Source organism: Mesoplodon densirostris (assembly GCF_025265405.1).
Source record: "Mesoplodon densirostris isolate mMesDen1 chromosome Y unlocalized genomic scaffold, mMesDen1 primary haplotype SUPER_Y_unloc_1, whole genome shotgun sequence".
NCBI lineage: Eukaryota > Metazoa > Chordata > Mammalia > Artiodactyla > Ziphiidae > Mesoplodon > Mesoplodon densirostris.
The window spans coordinates 3,105,071-3,123,818 of record NW_026778236.1 but is presented as its reverse complement, the minus strand read 5'-3'; the positions used below and the strand labels follow the sequence as shown (position 1 = coordinate 3,123,818).

General features: G+C 37.2%; 1 protein-coding gene across 1 annotated transcript in view; it reads right to left on the bottom strand.

The window, feature by feature from the left end:
• The window catches only part of LOC132482980 (CUB and sushi domain-containing protein 1-like), a 92,720-nt gene that overhangs the window by 19,027 nt on the left and 54,945 nt on the right, over window positions 1–18,748 (bottom strand). Inside the window, 3 exon segments of the mRNA XM_060088248.1 lie at window positions 6,319–6,435; window positions 8,483–8,552; window positions 12,489–12,607. Coding sequence (XP_059944231.1) covers window positions 6,319–6,435; window positions 8,483–8,552; window positions 12,489–12,607 — 306 coding nt within the window.

Sequence of the window (18,748 nt, the reverse complement as noted above, 5' to 3'; positions counted from 1 at the left end):
AGATCGAACAAAATGCAAACAATCTTCAAAAGTGGCTTTTAAATGGAAGGGCATACCATTGTACAAGAAATTTCTTAGTTTGATAAGTGATTGTTTCAATTGTGTAGTGCCTGCAAAACAAATTATTGATGTTTGCAAGAAACCCACTCAGATCAACCCTACTCTAGCTCTCACAATTCAATTTAACAGCCTGGCACAGGGCAAGATACCAAGACTGTCTGAAGGACCCATGTTGCTAGCATCATACTGACCTGTGTCTCAAATAAACTACTGTGATAACTTAGAAGAAAATCAAAATCAAAATAATTTAGAGTTATTTGCTATGGCATTGTGGTATTTTTGAAAATTTAATTGACTGCTGTGTCTGAAATATTTTAATTCACTTTCAAGTTTATTTAGAATGCTAAAGACATTAGCTTTTGCATAAATCCAGGCAATTAAGTTAGATTTATAAAGCCTAAACTGAGAATATCAACAGCTATATGTTGAGAGGTCATTCTCTCAACATATAAGGAAAGCTTTACTTTGAGTTATTCTTCTCCTGTTCTTTATTTTTTTTCCTTTTCATCTAATATATTTGACATGTTTCCTAGATTTTAGGAAATTAAATATATTAAAGTTATTATCATATTAAAAAATCATGTTAACATGAATTAACTTACTTAAGTGTAAATACCTAGAGAATTTAAAGCAACAGATCTACCTGCATTGGAAAATGCAGGTATCAAAAGCCTGAATTCAGTAAAAAAAAAAAAAAAAAAAAAAAAAAAAAAAAACGAAGAAGAAGAAAAGCTCATGTAAAGAGTAATAGGGAAGAACAACCTAAAGGTACTCAATAAAATTTAAAATCATCCAAGAAACACAATTTTATCAATTATGAAGAAAACTTTGTGAGGAGGAACAAAAGAGTAAATAATGGCCTTTTTGGTTGGGCAGAGTGTAAGGCCACCTATCACGCTTGGGGTTCAGTTTATCAGGTAATCACTGTTATGACCATCATTTCACCGGTGAGCAAACTAAGGCTCAGAAAGTCTGATGTTAAGTCCCATGTACCACAGGGAAAGGCAGAGTTAGATGGACACCAACTTCAACTGACAGAGCCCTCACATTATCTGGTTTAGCATGAAAACGTGCTAGTCAAAAGCTAATCATACCACCATGTTAAAAATATTACAATTTTTTTTGGAGAAAATAATTTTGTATTAAAATTGTTCAACCTAGTTTGATAGAGAAGATTGGAAGAAGTAGAATGTGGAATACTTCATGAAGAGACCAAGAGAGTGAAAAGCAGAAGAAAGACTTACAATGAAACATCTTTAACAAGGCAACCAAACTTTGGAATCCTTTTTGGAAGGAGTAATTCAGTTTGTAACTTATGGTCCAAACATATGTACTGGCGGTACATAAGCAGCCAGAGCAGGAACAGCCCAGCCTGTGGCTGTCCTGCCCATTCTAATACTAGGCACAATAGACGACCAACATGGAACAAACATATAAATTTGAAACATTTCTGCAAATATTAAAAAGTGTTGAAGAGACATCAGTGAGCTAATTCATTTTCTCCTAAATCCCAGTAAATACGTTTGGTCAAAAGAAATCTGGAAGCAAGAAAAGGAGAAAGAGACAGAGAAGGATTGAGAGAGATAAAGATAGAGAAAAAGGAAGAGAGAGAGAGAGAGAGAGGGAGAAAACAAAGAAGGAAGGAAAGCAGGCAGGGCTAGTGGTCCCCAGCCCTTCAATTCTGACCTGTCTCCTGTGACATTTGAACCACTTCCTAAGTCATGCAACAGTATCTGATCTATTCCCTCACCCACTGCTGAATTAAATACAGTTCTATTTTGTGGCCTGGTCCACAAATCTGATAAGAAAAAGAGGTTTTTTTAGTTAATTAATAAACTATACTAATGGATTTCTTTTTTTTTTTTTTTTTTTTTTGGTGACTACATCAAGGCCACGGAACTCCTGTGGTCTACAGAGTTTCATAAATACCTGTCACATTCTTCACGAGGAGGAAGAACACAGAAGCTGACACAGTGATAATCAAAAATGAATGTTGAATTACTGACATTTCTATTTATGTCCTAAAAGTACCAGATAGGATGTGAAACTAGGGCAAGATTAGAACACTTAAAAAACTTATTCTCTTTTTAGGTATAAAATCAAATAGCAGGGAAATGGCTTAAAATAAGCTCATTTCAGATAAGCATATGCAGACATCAGATGTATTCATCCAGAGACACATTTTGAAATTCACAGAATGACCCAGTCAAGAAAGAAATGCGAGACAGCAAGCAGATCAAGGGGTAAAAAAAAGGAAAGCTGGCCAATATCTCCAAAGCAAAGGAAATAGTGACCGTGACCTTTTACTGATTTGGAATTAAACTTGAAATGGAAATGGAATTATGACAATTATAATTTTATGAAAAAATTAGCATATTAAGCAGGATAAAGTATCCAGCCACATATCAAACTACTTAATACATATCAGGAAATAGAACAAAGCCCAGCTCTAATCTGGTTTAGAATGGTATTTTTAGCTATCTAATTTTCAGCAACTTGTGTCCAGTTTGACATCATGAAGACAAAATGAAGGGATTAAAATAAGCGTAACCTAGTTATTCTTTTCTTATCTCACAGAATACCAAAAAGGTGTCATTGCAACAAGAAAACCAGTCTGAATACCCATCTTGTGTGGAATTTACACCAATTGTCATTACACACTGAAAATTAAGTGACAGTAAAAGACACCTGCAGAAATAATTTTGACTTTGGATTTTGACAGAACTTTGAATAGTAACCTGACAATGGCTTCAGAGTTAAACTCTCATCTCTTAGTTGATAGAACCTGTGAATAGTAAAGTTCTCTATTTTATATCTTCTGTGCATAATAAACATATAACAAAAGAGTTAATAGTTTTAGAATTCAATGGATAATCTAAAGAGCATTTTACATCCTTCTTACCCTTCTAGATGGTTTAAAGGCATGGCCAATTTGGACCTCATGGTGTGCGGTGTAAGTGCAGTAGGTTTTAAATATAAAAAGCAATTATACGCCAATAAAGATGTTTTTTAAAATGTAATGGTAAAGTAGAAAAACTTGATTTCATTTCTGTTAACTATGCCTTTAGAAATTTTCAAGAAAATAGAGACAGAAGTTCTGTGGTGATTGAGCTCATGCCAAAGCCATATAAAACAGCAACCCAAATTTGTGGAAAGGAAAGAAAACAAGATAGAAATCATTAGAGCATTTGGCTTAGAAACTAAAAGCAGTTAACAGTTAAGTAATGCTTTCTCCATATCAGGCATTTACATTACTTCCGAACGGCTGTCGGAGAATGATATTTTATTGTATTCATTTTAAAGATAAGGGACAAAGGTTCAAAAACATGTTGATAACTTGGGCAAATTCATACCATCAGTCACTGACAGAACTAGGATTTCTACTCAACTAACCTCAGAACTCAAAGACATGAGGAACCCCCATATACACTGCCCACTCCCTAGACAAAGTCCCTTGATTGCAGGCCCTCACAGAGACTGGATGCAGGAAATAGCTGCCGGGGGGGATGAGTAATTAACAAGGGGAGACCAAGGTGGTTTTCACGTGATGCCAGAGCAGCCAATCATTTTGTCTATTTAATTAAGCTATTGAATGGTCCATGCATGTGGGATGGAAGAAGGACTAATCAGAAGAATTATTTGACGGAGCTGGTAGCTGATTAATGAATGGGTCGGATATCTGTCAAGTGGTCCCATGCATATTCAATTGTATGGAAAGATCCAAAACACAGCAATAAAATCCTCCATGAATGAAAGGCATCTAACCTTTTTTTTTTTTTTTTCAAGAAAAGGCACTGATGTCTCATATTCTGGATAGGTGTGTTTTTCAGGGTGGCTGGGGGAATTGCAGTCACCTGTACAGTAATTACTAGCACAATATTCCTTAACACCCTGAGCAACCCAAACCCAAACTGACAATCCAGGAAACAGGAATTTACATGCCTCTTACCTAAATTTAAATGTATAATTTCATGTTTAGAAGTATATTTATATATTATAAAATTTATCACAGACAAACCTGCTTTGGTACTTAAATTTAATCTGTAGCAAATTATTCCGATGCATAACTACATCTATTCTAAAAAGCTAGGGTCAGTCATACCATTTTGCATGTAGTTAGGATTTAAGACATAAGGTTTCTTTTTACTTATTCTTCAAGATGCTTTTTAAAGCCCAATACTAGGCAATATCAAAGATTTTAAAGACATAATTTTAATTGTAATATTTCATAAATATTTATAAATTTTCGACCTTTCTTCAAATAAGTATTTTTTAGGTTCATAGATCATGATCATGAGGTCAGACAATCCAACTGTTTTTTTTTTCCTGAATTACTGTCTTGCATATTGGTTTATCAGTGAGTGAGCAACATATGGAAATATGCCAAACAACAGCCTTCTCAAATCACAGAACATTAAAGTTGGGAAAATAAATTAATAAAATGTGTATATCCATTCATGAGTAAAATGTTTCTAATGAGATTTGAAAGAAAAGTGGGAACTATTTGCAATAACAATTTTAAAACCAGCTAGCTTTTTGCTGTTGTTGTTTATGACATAACAAGCCCAGTACTAAATTTCTTGCCTGAGTTGTTTTGGTGAATCCTCATGTAACCCTGTGTGGTTGTTTCCTTTTTAGAGGTGAGAAAAACGAGGTTCCTGGAGGTTCACTCAGTACAGTAGCCTGAGTAAACTATCACTACTCGCCTTATAAGCTTGTGACCCTCAAGATGCTAAGACTCTGTTGGAACCTCCTGGGTCACCTACAACTCTGATCCAAACACTGAACCAACCACGTCCAGATCTTCAGATCCCCAGGGTGAGAAAACAGACCAGTCTTTGAGGATAGCTGAGCCAATGTTGGTTAAAGGCAAAGGTTTCTGTTCCATCTTCCACAGAGCACAATTACGGCCTCTATGTTCAGAGAGTTCAGGATTTAAAAAACAAAACTAAAAAACTGGAAGAAATAGAATGCCTCTGTGACCCTTCTGTGAACTGTCTCCCCTTTTTTTTTTTTTTTTTTTGCGGCATGCGGGCCTCTCACTGCCGTGGCCTCCCCCGTTGCGGAGCACAAGCTCCGGACGCGCAGGCCCAGCGGCCATGGCTCACGGGCCCAGCCGCTCCGCGGCACATGGGATCCTCCCAGACCGGGGCACGAACCCGTATCCCCTGCATCGGCAGGCGGACTCTCAACCACTTGCGCCACCAGGGAGGCCCTGTCTCCCCTTTTATATCCCCACATTCTGGTGGTCCCTTCAAGGACTCAGTGGACATGAATCTCACGTGTGTTCTCCAAAGTGGGGGATGGTCCCTTCCATGCTCCCCCCTTGCCCTGGTGACCTCACGCACACCGCCCTCTTGACAGCTCTCACCTGAGCAGGTGGACCCTCCTTTTCCTGCTGCCCTACTGGCACAGATTCTTAAGGCAAGAGTTTGAAAACTTAAAAAATATAATCCTCTTCTAGGGCAACGATTTCCACTTATGCTTATGTTCATTCATCACTCAACTAACATTCATAAGTACTCAATTACTCTGAGATATTCTGGGACATTCTGTGAGTATCTAAATTGGCACCCCTATCATACTGTGTACTTTTGAGAAAATCACAGGTGGGGAAAACCCAAACGAATGAACTAAAATATAAGGACATCATGAGGCAGACAGGAAAGGCATGATAGGGAATCAAAATTTCACAAAGACTGAATTTCTGAAGCAGGCCAGAATGGGATTTTCATGTACATAACAATTAAAATAATGAACTATTTAAGGTAGGTAACCTGAAAGTTCATAACTAAATATGATAAAAAGCCATTTTCATAAACCTAAATCAATGCAAGTTATAACAACAAAAATTTATATAACAATACTAGAATGAGTCATAACCTGAGAAAAACATTAAAAATTGTTCAAAAGAAACTACCACCATTACTGAATTCCAGTGATACATTATAAAAGACAGTGTTATAAAGAGATTGATAATTGAATTAGGGATGCCACATTTTGCACTCATGTGCCTACTGTATCATCATTCAACTAATTTAATTTGCCTTGAAAAGTCTTGCACGGCTGAATTGATTTTTCAAGTAACTTTCTGTTCTAAAAGTTATTCTGCCAAAGCTTTAGTTAAATCTGTAAGCCACTTTCAATTAAAGACACAGTTACATCAACAGAATAGGCCCATTTTTTACTCAGTCTAATTCTTTCCAAGATAAAAATTAAAAAGTTGAATTTTGAAGAATTAAAAAGTGTCTCACTCACCATAGCCAGTGGGCAAGGCAATTTTCCAGGTGCAGTCCAGGTTGCTGGGGTAGGTGCTCGGGAACCTCGGGGTCAGGAGCATGCCCCCCATGCTGCTCAAGGTCCCCCCACAGGACACTGTCGGCCAGACAAGGGGAGTTAGTGTTGTGTGTCATCATTTCCCAGCAAGGACAATTCACTCCCCCCACTCTATGGGACCATGCTACCTAGAAGCAAGTCTTCAGAAACAAATTTGCACCTCATTTCAGCACATACATAACGTGATGCCCTTTAGTTATTTATGGGTCTAGTTCTCCCTCCTGTGTGTCTACTGCTTAAGGAAAAAGATAGGTCTTCAGTTTATCTACTTCTGGCCCACAGAGGCTCCCAGTAAAGCTTGGTCAATTTAATGTAGTTTGGTCAGGCATCTGATTGACTTTCAGGTTCTGAGTTGTATCAATTCTCACACCTTTAAGTCAGGACAACCATCATTGTCCTGGGAGAGAGAGAAGGATGTCTTGATGTTGGGTGCAACTCCTGTCAAACAAGAATGATAACCTAATTCCTTGAGTACTTAGTTATTACTGATGTGATCACATTCTTTTGTTCATCTCAAAATATGAGAACCATTGGATGGGCATACAAGCAGAGCCCCCAAAGCTGTGTATCAATCTTTTTTCCTTTGTGATATTTAAAAAACTCCATCAATGGGTTTCTCTTATTTTACATCTGTCCAATGATCCCAACAAGTTTTCAGTATAACCCTCAAGTCTCAGTCTTCTTCCCGGGGATCATCTGTCCACCATCATTTGGTAGCCTGACTCCTGCCCCCCTGCTGGGGAAACCCCTCCATGCCAGGCCCTTTCTTTTGGGCAGCATATTCAAAGAGTTTTTGGTACAATGGTATGGCTAAAGAACAAGGTGCTTATTTTTATAAAAGAGCCAGGGATCTTGGGGTTTTAACTGGGTTTATATATATTATTTTATACAGATTCCTGGTTTTTTGGTAAGAATATATGGGATTTTTACTCCAGAGCACAAGCATGTCCCACTGGAGGGATCTCATGATGCAAGGAATGCCAGCTTGGTGCAGGGCCCTGGCAAATGACTTGGCCACCCTGAGGCTTGTCATGATGTTCAATTTAGTTAATATTGGTTAAGCTCTGGGAATGATGATTGACACTCAGTAACTTGTAGAGAAGTGTTTTGCTGTAAATTGTCTTCATTAGTACTATTATTTTAAAAAATCAGGACTTGAGATTTCCAAGAACTAATTAGTAAAATAGTATCTCTTCATGGATTTCCAGTCCTAAAATCCCCCAGCTTGGATTAATCTAAAGCTAACAGCTAAAAAACTTTCAATCTCTCAAATAAGTCTTTGAAATTTATCGTGGGATGTTTGTGAGTTTTCCAATGAAAAAACTTTCTGTATACCTTGTAAGGAATTAGGAGCAAGCAAGTGTTATGGAAGGTGATGCATCTTTGACATCTGCTAATATATGAAACATGTAAAATAAAAGATACAATTAATTATATTTGGCTAATATAGGTAAATTATTCAAATAAAACATTTCCTTACATAATACAGTATCAGCAATGACATATCATTTGACTGAATACTCACTGTGAGTTGACTTTATTTCAAAGCTTAAGATATTTAAATTCCCACGTTTAAGGGAAAGCTCTTCATTTATATATAAATAGGGAGATGGAGGTTCTATGCCTGAATCCCAGTCCCAGTGAGTCCTTCCACAAGGGCGGCTGCCTTGATATCAAATACTTATTGATATAAAACACTGTCTCTCCAACTTCACATCACTTATTGGTACTTCTCAATTTTGTTTCTGGAAATGTGATTTTCCTGAGGCTAAAGGTATACACAGAACCCTTCTCAGACTCTCAGACCAGCTACATTCATTCTTCCCATGAATTAATCCACTGGCTTCTGATTTACTTGTGCTGTGCGTTTAGTGCCTTGAGCTAGCAATCTTGCATCTAATCCCTGTCGGTTGGTCCAGAGATGCTTGTCCAATCCAATAACAGCATTATTATGTTATCATCATGTAACAAATGTTTGAAAGGAATTTAAAAGTGCATCTTTGAAGCTCAAAAATGGCTCAAGGAGATCACCATTACATTATTGATAATCTGCATAGGGACCAAATGACGGAAGGCATATCCATACCAATGCAAAGGGGAGACGATCAGTTCCAACGACGAACAGTCCCTGGTATACAGGACATGTGGGAATGGCCCTGTTCAAGAGAAAATGAAATAAAACTCACATAACTGAACATAGAGTATTTAAGGCTTAAATGTTTGTGAGAATATCTGTACTTTCTTTGGTTTTCCCTTTTCGATTTAATTACAAATGCAAAAAAAAATCAGAACTCATGAAATCTACTAATGTGTTAATGAATCTCATATTTGGAATTTAAAAATTTTTTTAATTAAAATAGAAAAAACACACATAATCACTGTGTTTCTTGTCACTGAAATCAAAATCTTGTAATGTTCCCTTCAGCAGTCTATATTTCTGCCAGGATGCTTCCCTAATGCTTACAATGTTGAAATGAATTTGTCGAAGTAAGTCTTTTTTTCTAATCATCAAAAGTTAACAGATTTTGGTCTGAGAGGCTGAAAATGATTAGGAAATACTAGGTATTGATCTGAAGGGTGACATGTCAAAGGTAAGTAATCTGCTCATACAAAGGTTAACTTTCACGGTTGCCTACGGTTCACGTGCAACTCACATGACCTTTATGGTTCAGCAAAGAACTGGGTCAGTTCTTCCTTTATTGGAGAAAAAGAGAGACAATATTCATTTTATTATCAGACAGCCTCACAGCAGTCAAATTAACGTGCCTGCGATGAAATTAATCCTCATCATTCAGAATCTCTTTATCCTCTAAATATATAAAGTTTTCAACCTTCAAAAATCTGTCCTATTATTACTCTTTTAAAAATTAAACAGCAGCAAGTTAAATTCTCAGTGTTTCATGCTAAAATCTCTTTTAAGGTGAAAGAGAAGGCAGTGAACGGGCACCTCTGTGTGCAGACTATTCATTTTTACTTATTGTGACTTGGTGGTTTTATGTACCATGCATACTTATCTTGTGAATTTCCATTTGCCAAACAAAATTGGCATAGAGCCAGTTGAAAAACAAATCTTTAATTCATGTTAAATAATCCCAGCCATATTGGGAACACATCAAACAAGAATATGCACTAAGGCAGTTATCAATGACAAACCGATTCCCCAAGCTTAGGAAGGTTTCATACCAATTCATGTGCCACAAAACTCATTTTCTCCTACGTCCTAATATACTTAAAAGTTGTTACAGTAAAGGAAGACTACACTTATACTTAAAGAAGACACGCAGGATAATGTTTTTCCTGCCAAATTTCATGCTCTGTATCTCCTCATTCTCTGATCTATTATGTTTATCTTTAACAAATTTCTTTCTGAATTTCGGACAAACATAAAGTACAAAAGCCTTTAAAGATAGTTATGGAAGACTACCTATAATATGGTCATTTATTACCAATCTAGGTCACATTTTGCTATTGATTTCAGCAAAGACATTTCATATTAGTGATTCCAGCTGAAATTTTTATAATGGATCCAAAACAAGACAGGAATCTGTGGATTTATTTGCTAGCTTCAAATGGGAATTTTCATTTTTCATCTTTTAAAAGAAAAGTAAAACAAGTCTAGAGAGAAGGAAATCATTAATCACTCAGATATCCAGGACTGACATTTGATGTGTCCTGTCTCTGCCACTTTATGCCTGAATCTCACTAGGCAGATGCATGTATAGACATTTGTACATAAACCATAAAAGGAACAATGCTTTTCAGGAATAATATGTAATTTATGCATGCTGCCATTCCAAATATACTAATGTGTTAGCAAAATTCCCAGTTGTTAGCAACTTTTTAAAAAGTCCAGAATCCTTTTTAACTCATGTGAATGAGAGACAATCACAGCTTGTAAATTCAATGCTTGAAACTGTTGTAAAGAAAAAAAAATCTTAGTTTGCATTTGAAAACCAGAGCTAAGTGGCCTGACTGGACTCTACAGATATGTGTCTGCAGGCTTTTATCTCTAAGCAGCATATTAAACAATTCATTGTAAGAAATGTTTTTACTAAATAACCCTTTCTAGTTTCTTCTCTGAGGGCTATAGAAGTCTTCCTTATAAAAGAATGCTGACAGTAGCTGCAAAGTGCTGTCATAAATATGTAGAAAGATGAACACATGTGAGTGAGAGAAAGTGTTAACGTGTGGGGATTTGGGAGAAGAGAGAGACAACATGATATTTACTTGGTTTAAGTCAATTTATAAAGAAGTAAAAAAAATAACCCAAAAAGCATAAAAATGGCTTGTCAGTATAGAGTAAGGTGTTGCCTTAAATGAAACCCCTGGGATGTGACTCATAATTCTTTCTGCAGTAACACGTGAAACAGGAAGTTTCTGTCTTAAAGAATCAGTTAAAACGGCCTCGACGTGCTTGGTTAAAAGCTTGTTTCCATGGAAGAAGTTTTGGCAAAACTTCTTCAGTAATTCCTGTTCTACTTTCCAAGTCTCTGCCCACGTTTTTGCAGTCAAAGCAATTACTGTGATACCAACCAAGGTCTATGAACACAGGTTGTAGGTTGTTTTGATGAAGGTGGCTTTATATGCTGATGTTTGTTCATAATAATAGCTATACTGGCTTTCGTTTGCTGAAGTGTGTTAGGTGTTTTACTGATATTTTCTCAAACTTAAGACCCAGGCTGATTTCTGCAGGTGGTCCCTCCAGATGTGCCAGCTCATCTGCCCAATCCCTCCTCTCAGGCACTGGCTCACTCCCCTTCCTCATTAGGGAAAGATATGCCCTGAGTGCCACACCATAATGTTGACTGACAGTAACACAGGCTCTGCACTTGAGACACTTGGCAAGCAGGCCATCAGCTTCCAGCATTTGCTGCTGCTGCTCTAACTGGTCTCAGTTCTGCAAGATATTTACCCCAGCACACAGAAATGGGACAATATGCAATGCTGTCACTTCACTGCTGTATCTGTGAAACTTCTTTCGGATGAGTACTCCAGGTTTTATTTAAGTCACTTACAGAATACAACTAAAGGGCTTCCCTGGTGGCGCAGTGGTTGAGAGTCCGCCTGCCGATGCAGGGGACACGGGTTCGTGCCCCGGTCCGGGAAGATCCCACATGCCGCTGAGATGCTAGGCCCGTGGGCCATGGCTGCTGAGCCTGCGCGTCCGGAGCCTGTGCTCTGCAACGGGAGAGGTTACAACAGTGAGAGGCCCGCGTACCGAAAAAAACAAAAAAAGAATACAACTAAAAATAATGTTCTTGAAACACTATCAGCTTCAGTGTTGTAATAAACATACAGCAAAAAGTACTCTATTACCTGAATTAACTGAAGTGTAGAAAACTAAGTAGGCTTAAATATGTCTGTTGGACTTTGTAAAATACATGTTTAGATTTCAGTATTCATTGTTGGTAGGGAGAATTATATGTGTATTATGATAGAGGACACAGATAAACTGTTCTGGCAGCATGCTTATTTGTGGCTAACCCAGAAAACAAATAACAGAAACATGACTCATGTTGCTACACATTGGTTTGTAAAATGTTTATTAAAACGTTACATAAACAAATTTAATTTAAATAAAAGACTATAAAAACTTCTGCTTAACATCTCTTGAAAAGCATTTAACCCTATTATTTGAGCACCATATTTACCTGGCACACAAGTAGGCACTTGAAGATTTACTGAACTAAATCATAAGAACAGTCTGCAATGCAGGACAAGCATGGGACTCAGAGTCAACCCAATAATCGGGTTGCCAGGAGAGGACTGTTGAGGAGACTGTGTCAATGCTTTGTCCCTTAGAAGTTTATCTGCCTAGTTATTGGGAGAATATACATTTTGAAATAAATCATTATGAAAATAATATGCTCATCCTTAAAAGGATGTTTTATCATTTAGAAGCTATTTCTGCATCATCATTAAATTTACCTGTATGCATGGTTTAATATGACTACTTTGATTCACAAACTGAGTGAGAGAAACTAGATTAGGTCTCTGGGTGCAAATCTAGGGTGTTGTCTTAAGTGAGCTGGCTGAGGATTACCATGCTGAGCCCCTCTACTACCAAAAGCTCAAATAAAAAAATAAAATACATGCAGTGTGTACCCGGGCTCACACTGAAAGGACAGCACATCGCTCACCATGTATCGGTCTCCTGTTTTGATGCTGTTGCTGGGAAGGGCTGGCTCTTGGCAAGCAGCAAGATCTATGGCTGGGGAAATGTAAAGAAAAACACAAGCTATGTAAAATGAACAATATTCTTATCATTTGAACAGCAAAAGAGTGTTTTCCTATTGCTCTCCTCCTATAGAAATGAACAAAAACTCTCTCCCTTGTTTGTCTACCAAGAAGACTTTAACTTTCAATCAGTTACGAGCTAAATCTTAAATATTAATTTATTTCATTTTCATTGTGTAATGAAATTTCTTTAAAGAATAAAATTCATTACTTCTACATTTAGTGTAAAACACTCCAATTCCAACGCATACACATTTTAAAAGGTGTTTAAGGAAACTGTTTCCTATTATATGCGAATCCCCATGATACGGCTCTCTTGCTTTTTGTTTTTCTAGCATACTTAGCAATCTTTTTGAAAATTTTAAGTGTGAATCCGGGAATTCTATCCTTCTGGAAAAACATAATATGAGAACAAATATTTTATATTCAATCTCTCTCTTTCTCTCTCATTTAAAGACAAAAAAAATTCTCATGAACAGTTTGTTCTTTAGGTAAAAAGGAGCAATATTTACAGGCCCTAAAGCTGTAATCAGGCACTTTCCTAGATGGAATTACCTTTAGTTAAGACACTAACAAAAAGTTTTTAAATGCATCATATAATATTGGAATTCAGCTTACAACATCAGATCAATGAATGCCAAGGACCATTTAACATTGATACTCATTTGTATAAATGCTTATCATATGAATTATCAAAATATGTAGCTGTGGTATTTTATAGAGTCAGAAATGTATTTGAGGGCTTCCCTGGTGGCGCAGTGGTTGAGAGTCTGCCTGCCGATGCAGGGGACGTGGGTTCGTGCCCCGGTCCGGGAGTATTCCACATGCCGCTGAGATGCTAGGCCCATGAGCCATGGCTGCTGAGCCTGCGTGTCCGGAGTCTGTGCTCCGCAACGGGAGAGGCCACAACAGGTGAGAGGCCCGCGTACCAAAAAGAAAAAAAAAAAAAAAAAAAATATATATATATATATATATATATTTAAAATGGTTCTAAAGATTTGGTGATGGCTAATAATTTTCCATGGTTCTAGTACATCTTTTTCTCACATCCCAAGTTACCAAGCATTAATAGGTTATCCAGGGTGAGAAATGGGAGAGAAGGACTTCTTCAGAGCAGACCAGCTTAAAATCCTTCATGTGCCCTTGGACTGAGACCTTGGTTCTTGTTCTTTTCATTAACTTGAAGGAACTAATCAGATTAACTAACTGACTGGGACTCTGAGTAATGGGGCAGGGTTGGGGGAGGGGAAGATTGTTCTTCCAGGACATGAAGGCAGGTCTATGCAGCCACACAATTGTGGGTCCCAGTGCACAATGAGGATGCATGCTGCCTGTCCTGCCCTCAGGACTGGGTCTACAGCTGTGGGCACCCACTGCAGCTGTCACATCCCCTCTGCTCGTGTGCATGCTCCACTGTCCCCATCAGACTTCGAGGTCAGAGATGAAATTATTAAGAATTTCCAGATGGGCAACAGCATGCATGGGTTGCCTCTGAGAGCAAGAGCTGGTGTCAGTCCACACGGTGCCAACTCACAAGGCAGACTTGGGGTCTGGACAGGCAGCACTTGGGGAAATCAAGGGACATATAGTCCCTTAGAGACAAGGAATGAAGACAGTACTGTTTGCCAGTCACTCTCCTGGCTGCATCACGTTGCTCTAATCCTCACAAGAACCTTAATGTAGACTCTGGTGTCTGACATTAAGGTCAAGGCAGAGCAAAGTGAGATGGGCAGGCCGAGGTTCCCAGTTGCAGATGTGCAGACCCACCTGCCCACCTTGGTGAGGTAACAGTCAGTTTCCTCCACTGTCCTGCTTTTCAAAGTATGGTAAGTTTGGGAGCCTGTAAGAGATGCACACTTTGGGTATCCCAGAACTATTGAACCAGAATCTGCCTGTTAACACCATCCCTGGTGATTCTTATGCATTAAAATTTGAGAATCACCAGTTTGCCTCACTTTACCCCAGAACCTGAGAATATAAAACAGAGAGAAGAGTCTTTATTTCTCATCATCAGTGAGATTGTTCACTTGAAAACATCATGTTATAGAAATTACACTGGATGGGCACCACTGTATATAAACAGGACAATTTCAAGCCATGAAACACATGGATTCTGTCTGGGATGAGTGGGTGTGTGGCATAGCATAATGTTTTTCTAAGCTAAAATTGATTTTCCTTAAATGGTTATACACTAAAAATTATAAAACTCCATATGCATTAAGTGGCGATATTTTTTATTCCTAGTACAGAATTATAAGCCATTTGGGGCTTTTCATAGATGATAAAATTGCTAAATATAGAAAAATACCATCAATTACACCTTTAACTTTTTTATTGATATAAATCTAATTTATCTCCCTCTCCTTTATAACTTTAGAAAATAAACTGCAGCTATATTTCAATTTCACCTTTTTTTCCCCATCACAGATTGGCATGAACTCCTACTGTATATCATTTTTTTGACCCTAAAAAAATACATTTAAAATACTTTTGCCATAAAATTTCTAACTACAATTTAGAATACTAAAAAGATAAAGATAATTTATTATTTTGAAACACATGATAAACATGCATTTTTTTGTTCAATATTTAGAGCAGGATAAGCAGGACCTTTGTAGATATAGCTAAAATAAGTTCGAACAGTTTTTTTTTTCCTCAACTTATCATTGTCCTCATTTCAACTGGCATTGTGTTTGGTTTTCAAACTTCACAATTCAAAAAATATATGTTTTTCTAAATGGACAGCTTAAAACAATAATGAATATAATAATCAAAGAGAGGGGAAAGCAGACCAAATGGAGAGATTAATAGAGTTGGTTTATTTGGCAGCTGCAAAGAGGTTGAAGAACAGATATGTAGAAACATGAGCATTAGGTACATGACAGGTCATCCTAAACACTATAGGGAATATATTGGCTACTCCTTCATTTTGAAATGAAAAAATTTGTCGAGTACACTGTTCATTGTAACCTATTAAAGAACAATTCCTTTGCATAAGCACAACCTAAGACAGAAGTGTTGTTCACAATCTCTGTAAACCCATAATCCAAAATTGTATTAAAGGGCAGACAATGTGCTGGAAAACAGGTGAAGAAAGAAATCACAACTTCACCTAAGGAGACCTGATGGGAGCATGACAACAGACGAAATAAATGTCAAATGTCATGATCACATAGATCTAAACCTACATGTGTCACCCTGTACACTCAGATTTCTATACAACATTGTTCAATGTCCACACATCTTCTTACCAGCAAAGAGTAGCTGTAAAGAAATCCCCTTTAATTAAGAAAAAGTATCCAAAGAAAGGAAAATGCTTTTTTATTCATTGTCTAAGAAGTTTAGTGTATATGTGGAGCTAAAAATATTTTCTCTTACCTGTCAACTGTTGGCAGATTCAGTCCACATAATAAATGCTATTCTATTCTTTTGATTTAATAGATCATAAGGTCTCATTAAAGCATAGGGATTGTGTGTCCAGTGTCAAGAGAAGCAATCCCATGAATCTGGGGGGAGTAGAATTTTTAAATGTGATTGAAGTTATTATTAGTTTAAAACAGATTGTTATAACTTTAAGACATTTTATGTAATTGCAGTTGTAACCACAATGAAAACATCTATCTAATACACACAAAGAGAAGTTATGTCACTACAAAAAAAATTAATGAGACAAAAAAATGGAGAAAGAGGAAAATAGAGACAAAAATGCTATAAGACATACAGAAAACAAAGACACAGATTGGCAGAATGGATTTTTAAAAAGTTCCAGGCACATGTTATTTACCATTTACTCATTTTAGATTTAAGTACACATGTAGTCTAAAAGTGAAAGGATTGAAAAAGATATTTCATGCAAAAAGGAACCTAAAGAGATCAGGGATGGCCATACTTAGAATAGATTTTAAAACAAAAACTGTCACAAGAGACAAAGAAGGACATTATATAATAATAAAAGGGTCAATTCACCAAGGAGATATAACAATAATAAATATATATGCACCTGACACTGGAACTGCCAAATAAGTGAAGCAAACACTGACAGACCTGAAGGGAGAAATAGACACAAACACAAGACTAGTATGAACCTTCAATATCTCACTTTCAGTTATGGATAGAACAGCCAGATAGAAGATAAGGGACAGAAAACTTGAACAATACTAAAGCTCATTTAGACCTAAGAGATTTATACAGAATACTCCACCCAAAAAAGCCGAACACATATTCTTCTCTGCTGTACATGGAACATTCTCCAAGATAGGCCACATGTTAGGCCACAAAACACGTCTAAACAAATTTTTAAAAACTGAAATCACATAAAGTATTCTCATCAATCACTTTAGAATGAAACAAAAAATCAATAGCAGAGGGAAAAAAGGAAAATCCACAAATAGGTGGAAATTAAAGAACTCAATCTTAAACTCAACCAAGTCAAAGAACAAATCACAAGAGAATTCAGCAAATATCTGGAGACATGAAAACAAAAACACAATATATAAAAACTTATGGGATGCAGTAAAAGCAGTATTAAAAGGGAAGTTTACAGCTGATAATGCTTACATTATAAAAGAAAAATGATCTCAAATAAACAACCTAACTTTATACCTCAAGGAATTAGACAAATAACAAACTAAATCAAAAGTTAGCATAAGGAAGAAAATAGTAAAGATTAGAGGAGAAGTCAATAAAATAGAGAACATGAAACAATGGAAAACATCAACAAGACCAAAAGTATTTTTTTAAATATCAACAAAATCAACAAAGAAAAAAGATTTAAAAGACTAAATAATTAAATTTAGAAATTAAAGGCATTTAAAAAAACTATGAACACTTGTACACCAATGAAATGGATAACCTAGAAGAAATGGATAAATCCCAAGAAATATACAAGCTACCAAGAATCATGAAGAAATAACAATTCTGAACAGATTTATCATTAGAAAGGACACCCAAACCCAAGAGCCTTCTTACTTCATCCTTGTCCACACTCTGCATCCATCAGCAACCCTGTCAGTTCTACCTACCATGTGCATCTCACATCCTTGTTTCTCCTGCATCCCACCTCCTCTGAGCCACAGAACTGAGCTTCCTCTGAGCCTGTTGACAACTGCAACAACTGTTTATCTGATGAGGTTACCTCCTCTCTTGTCACTGTCCAAGTGGGTCTCTACTCAACAACCTAATTGATCTGGTTGAAGGAAAGATCAGATGATGTTACTTCTCTGATGGAATCTGTTCAATGTCTTCCAAATGTTCTCAGGATAAAATCCTGGCCTACAAGGGGGAAAACATTCTCTCTCTGGCTCACTCTTTCAATTTTGTTTCCTGCCTCTCTTCTGACTGTCCACAAGGCTCCCTCTAGTCGAGACATTGTTTTGTTTTGTTTTGTTTTTTCAGCTTCATGAGTGCAATAGGTGCCTTTCTACCTGGGGTCCCCCTTGATAGTTTCCTTTGACTACAATGCATTTCCCTTAAGCCTTTTTGTGGTTGAATAATGTCCACTGTTTCATCCTTCCTTCAATAAATGTTGTCAATGAAAAATAGAGCACCACAGTTACTTTGCACCTCAGAATCCTGCTTATTTGCTGCAAGGTGCTTAACACCATCTATAACCATCGTGGTGTTTCCTTATATATTATGCCCCCACCCCTAGAATATAAATTCTGCATAAGCAGAGACCACATATGGTTGTCTCATCATGACTCTATCTATGGAGGCTAGAGGCTAGAGCAGGCATATAATAGATGCTCCAATAAATGCAGATGAATGCAGCGACATCCACAATTTATTTCAGGGGACAGGGATGAGGGGGCAATCATCACCAAGAGGAGATGACTCTCAAATAAGTTACAAGGGTGGATGCACCAAGAGACAACTGATAATTTGAAACCAAACTCCTTTTCATGCAGGCAACTCTCTGAGTAATGGGCAGAGTGAGTAGCAGCAGAATTTCTTTAATGATTGACGATCCTCTCAAGCAGCAACCAGAGACTAGCTGATAAATAGAGTTTATGTTGGGACCCACCTCTTAAATCAGTGGCGGGGACAGTAGGTGAAGGTCCGAAGAGTTTAGGATTAAGCGTCTGTTCTGTATACTCCACCCTTCCCCTTCACAAAT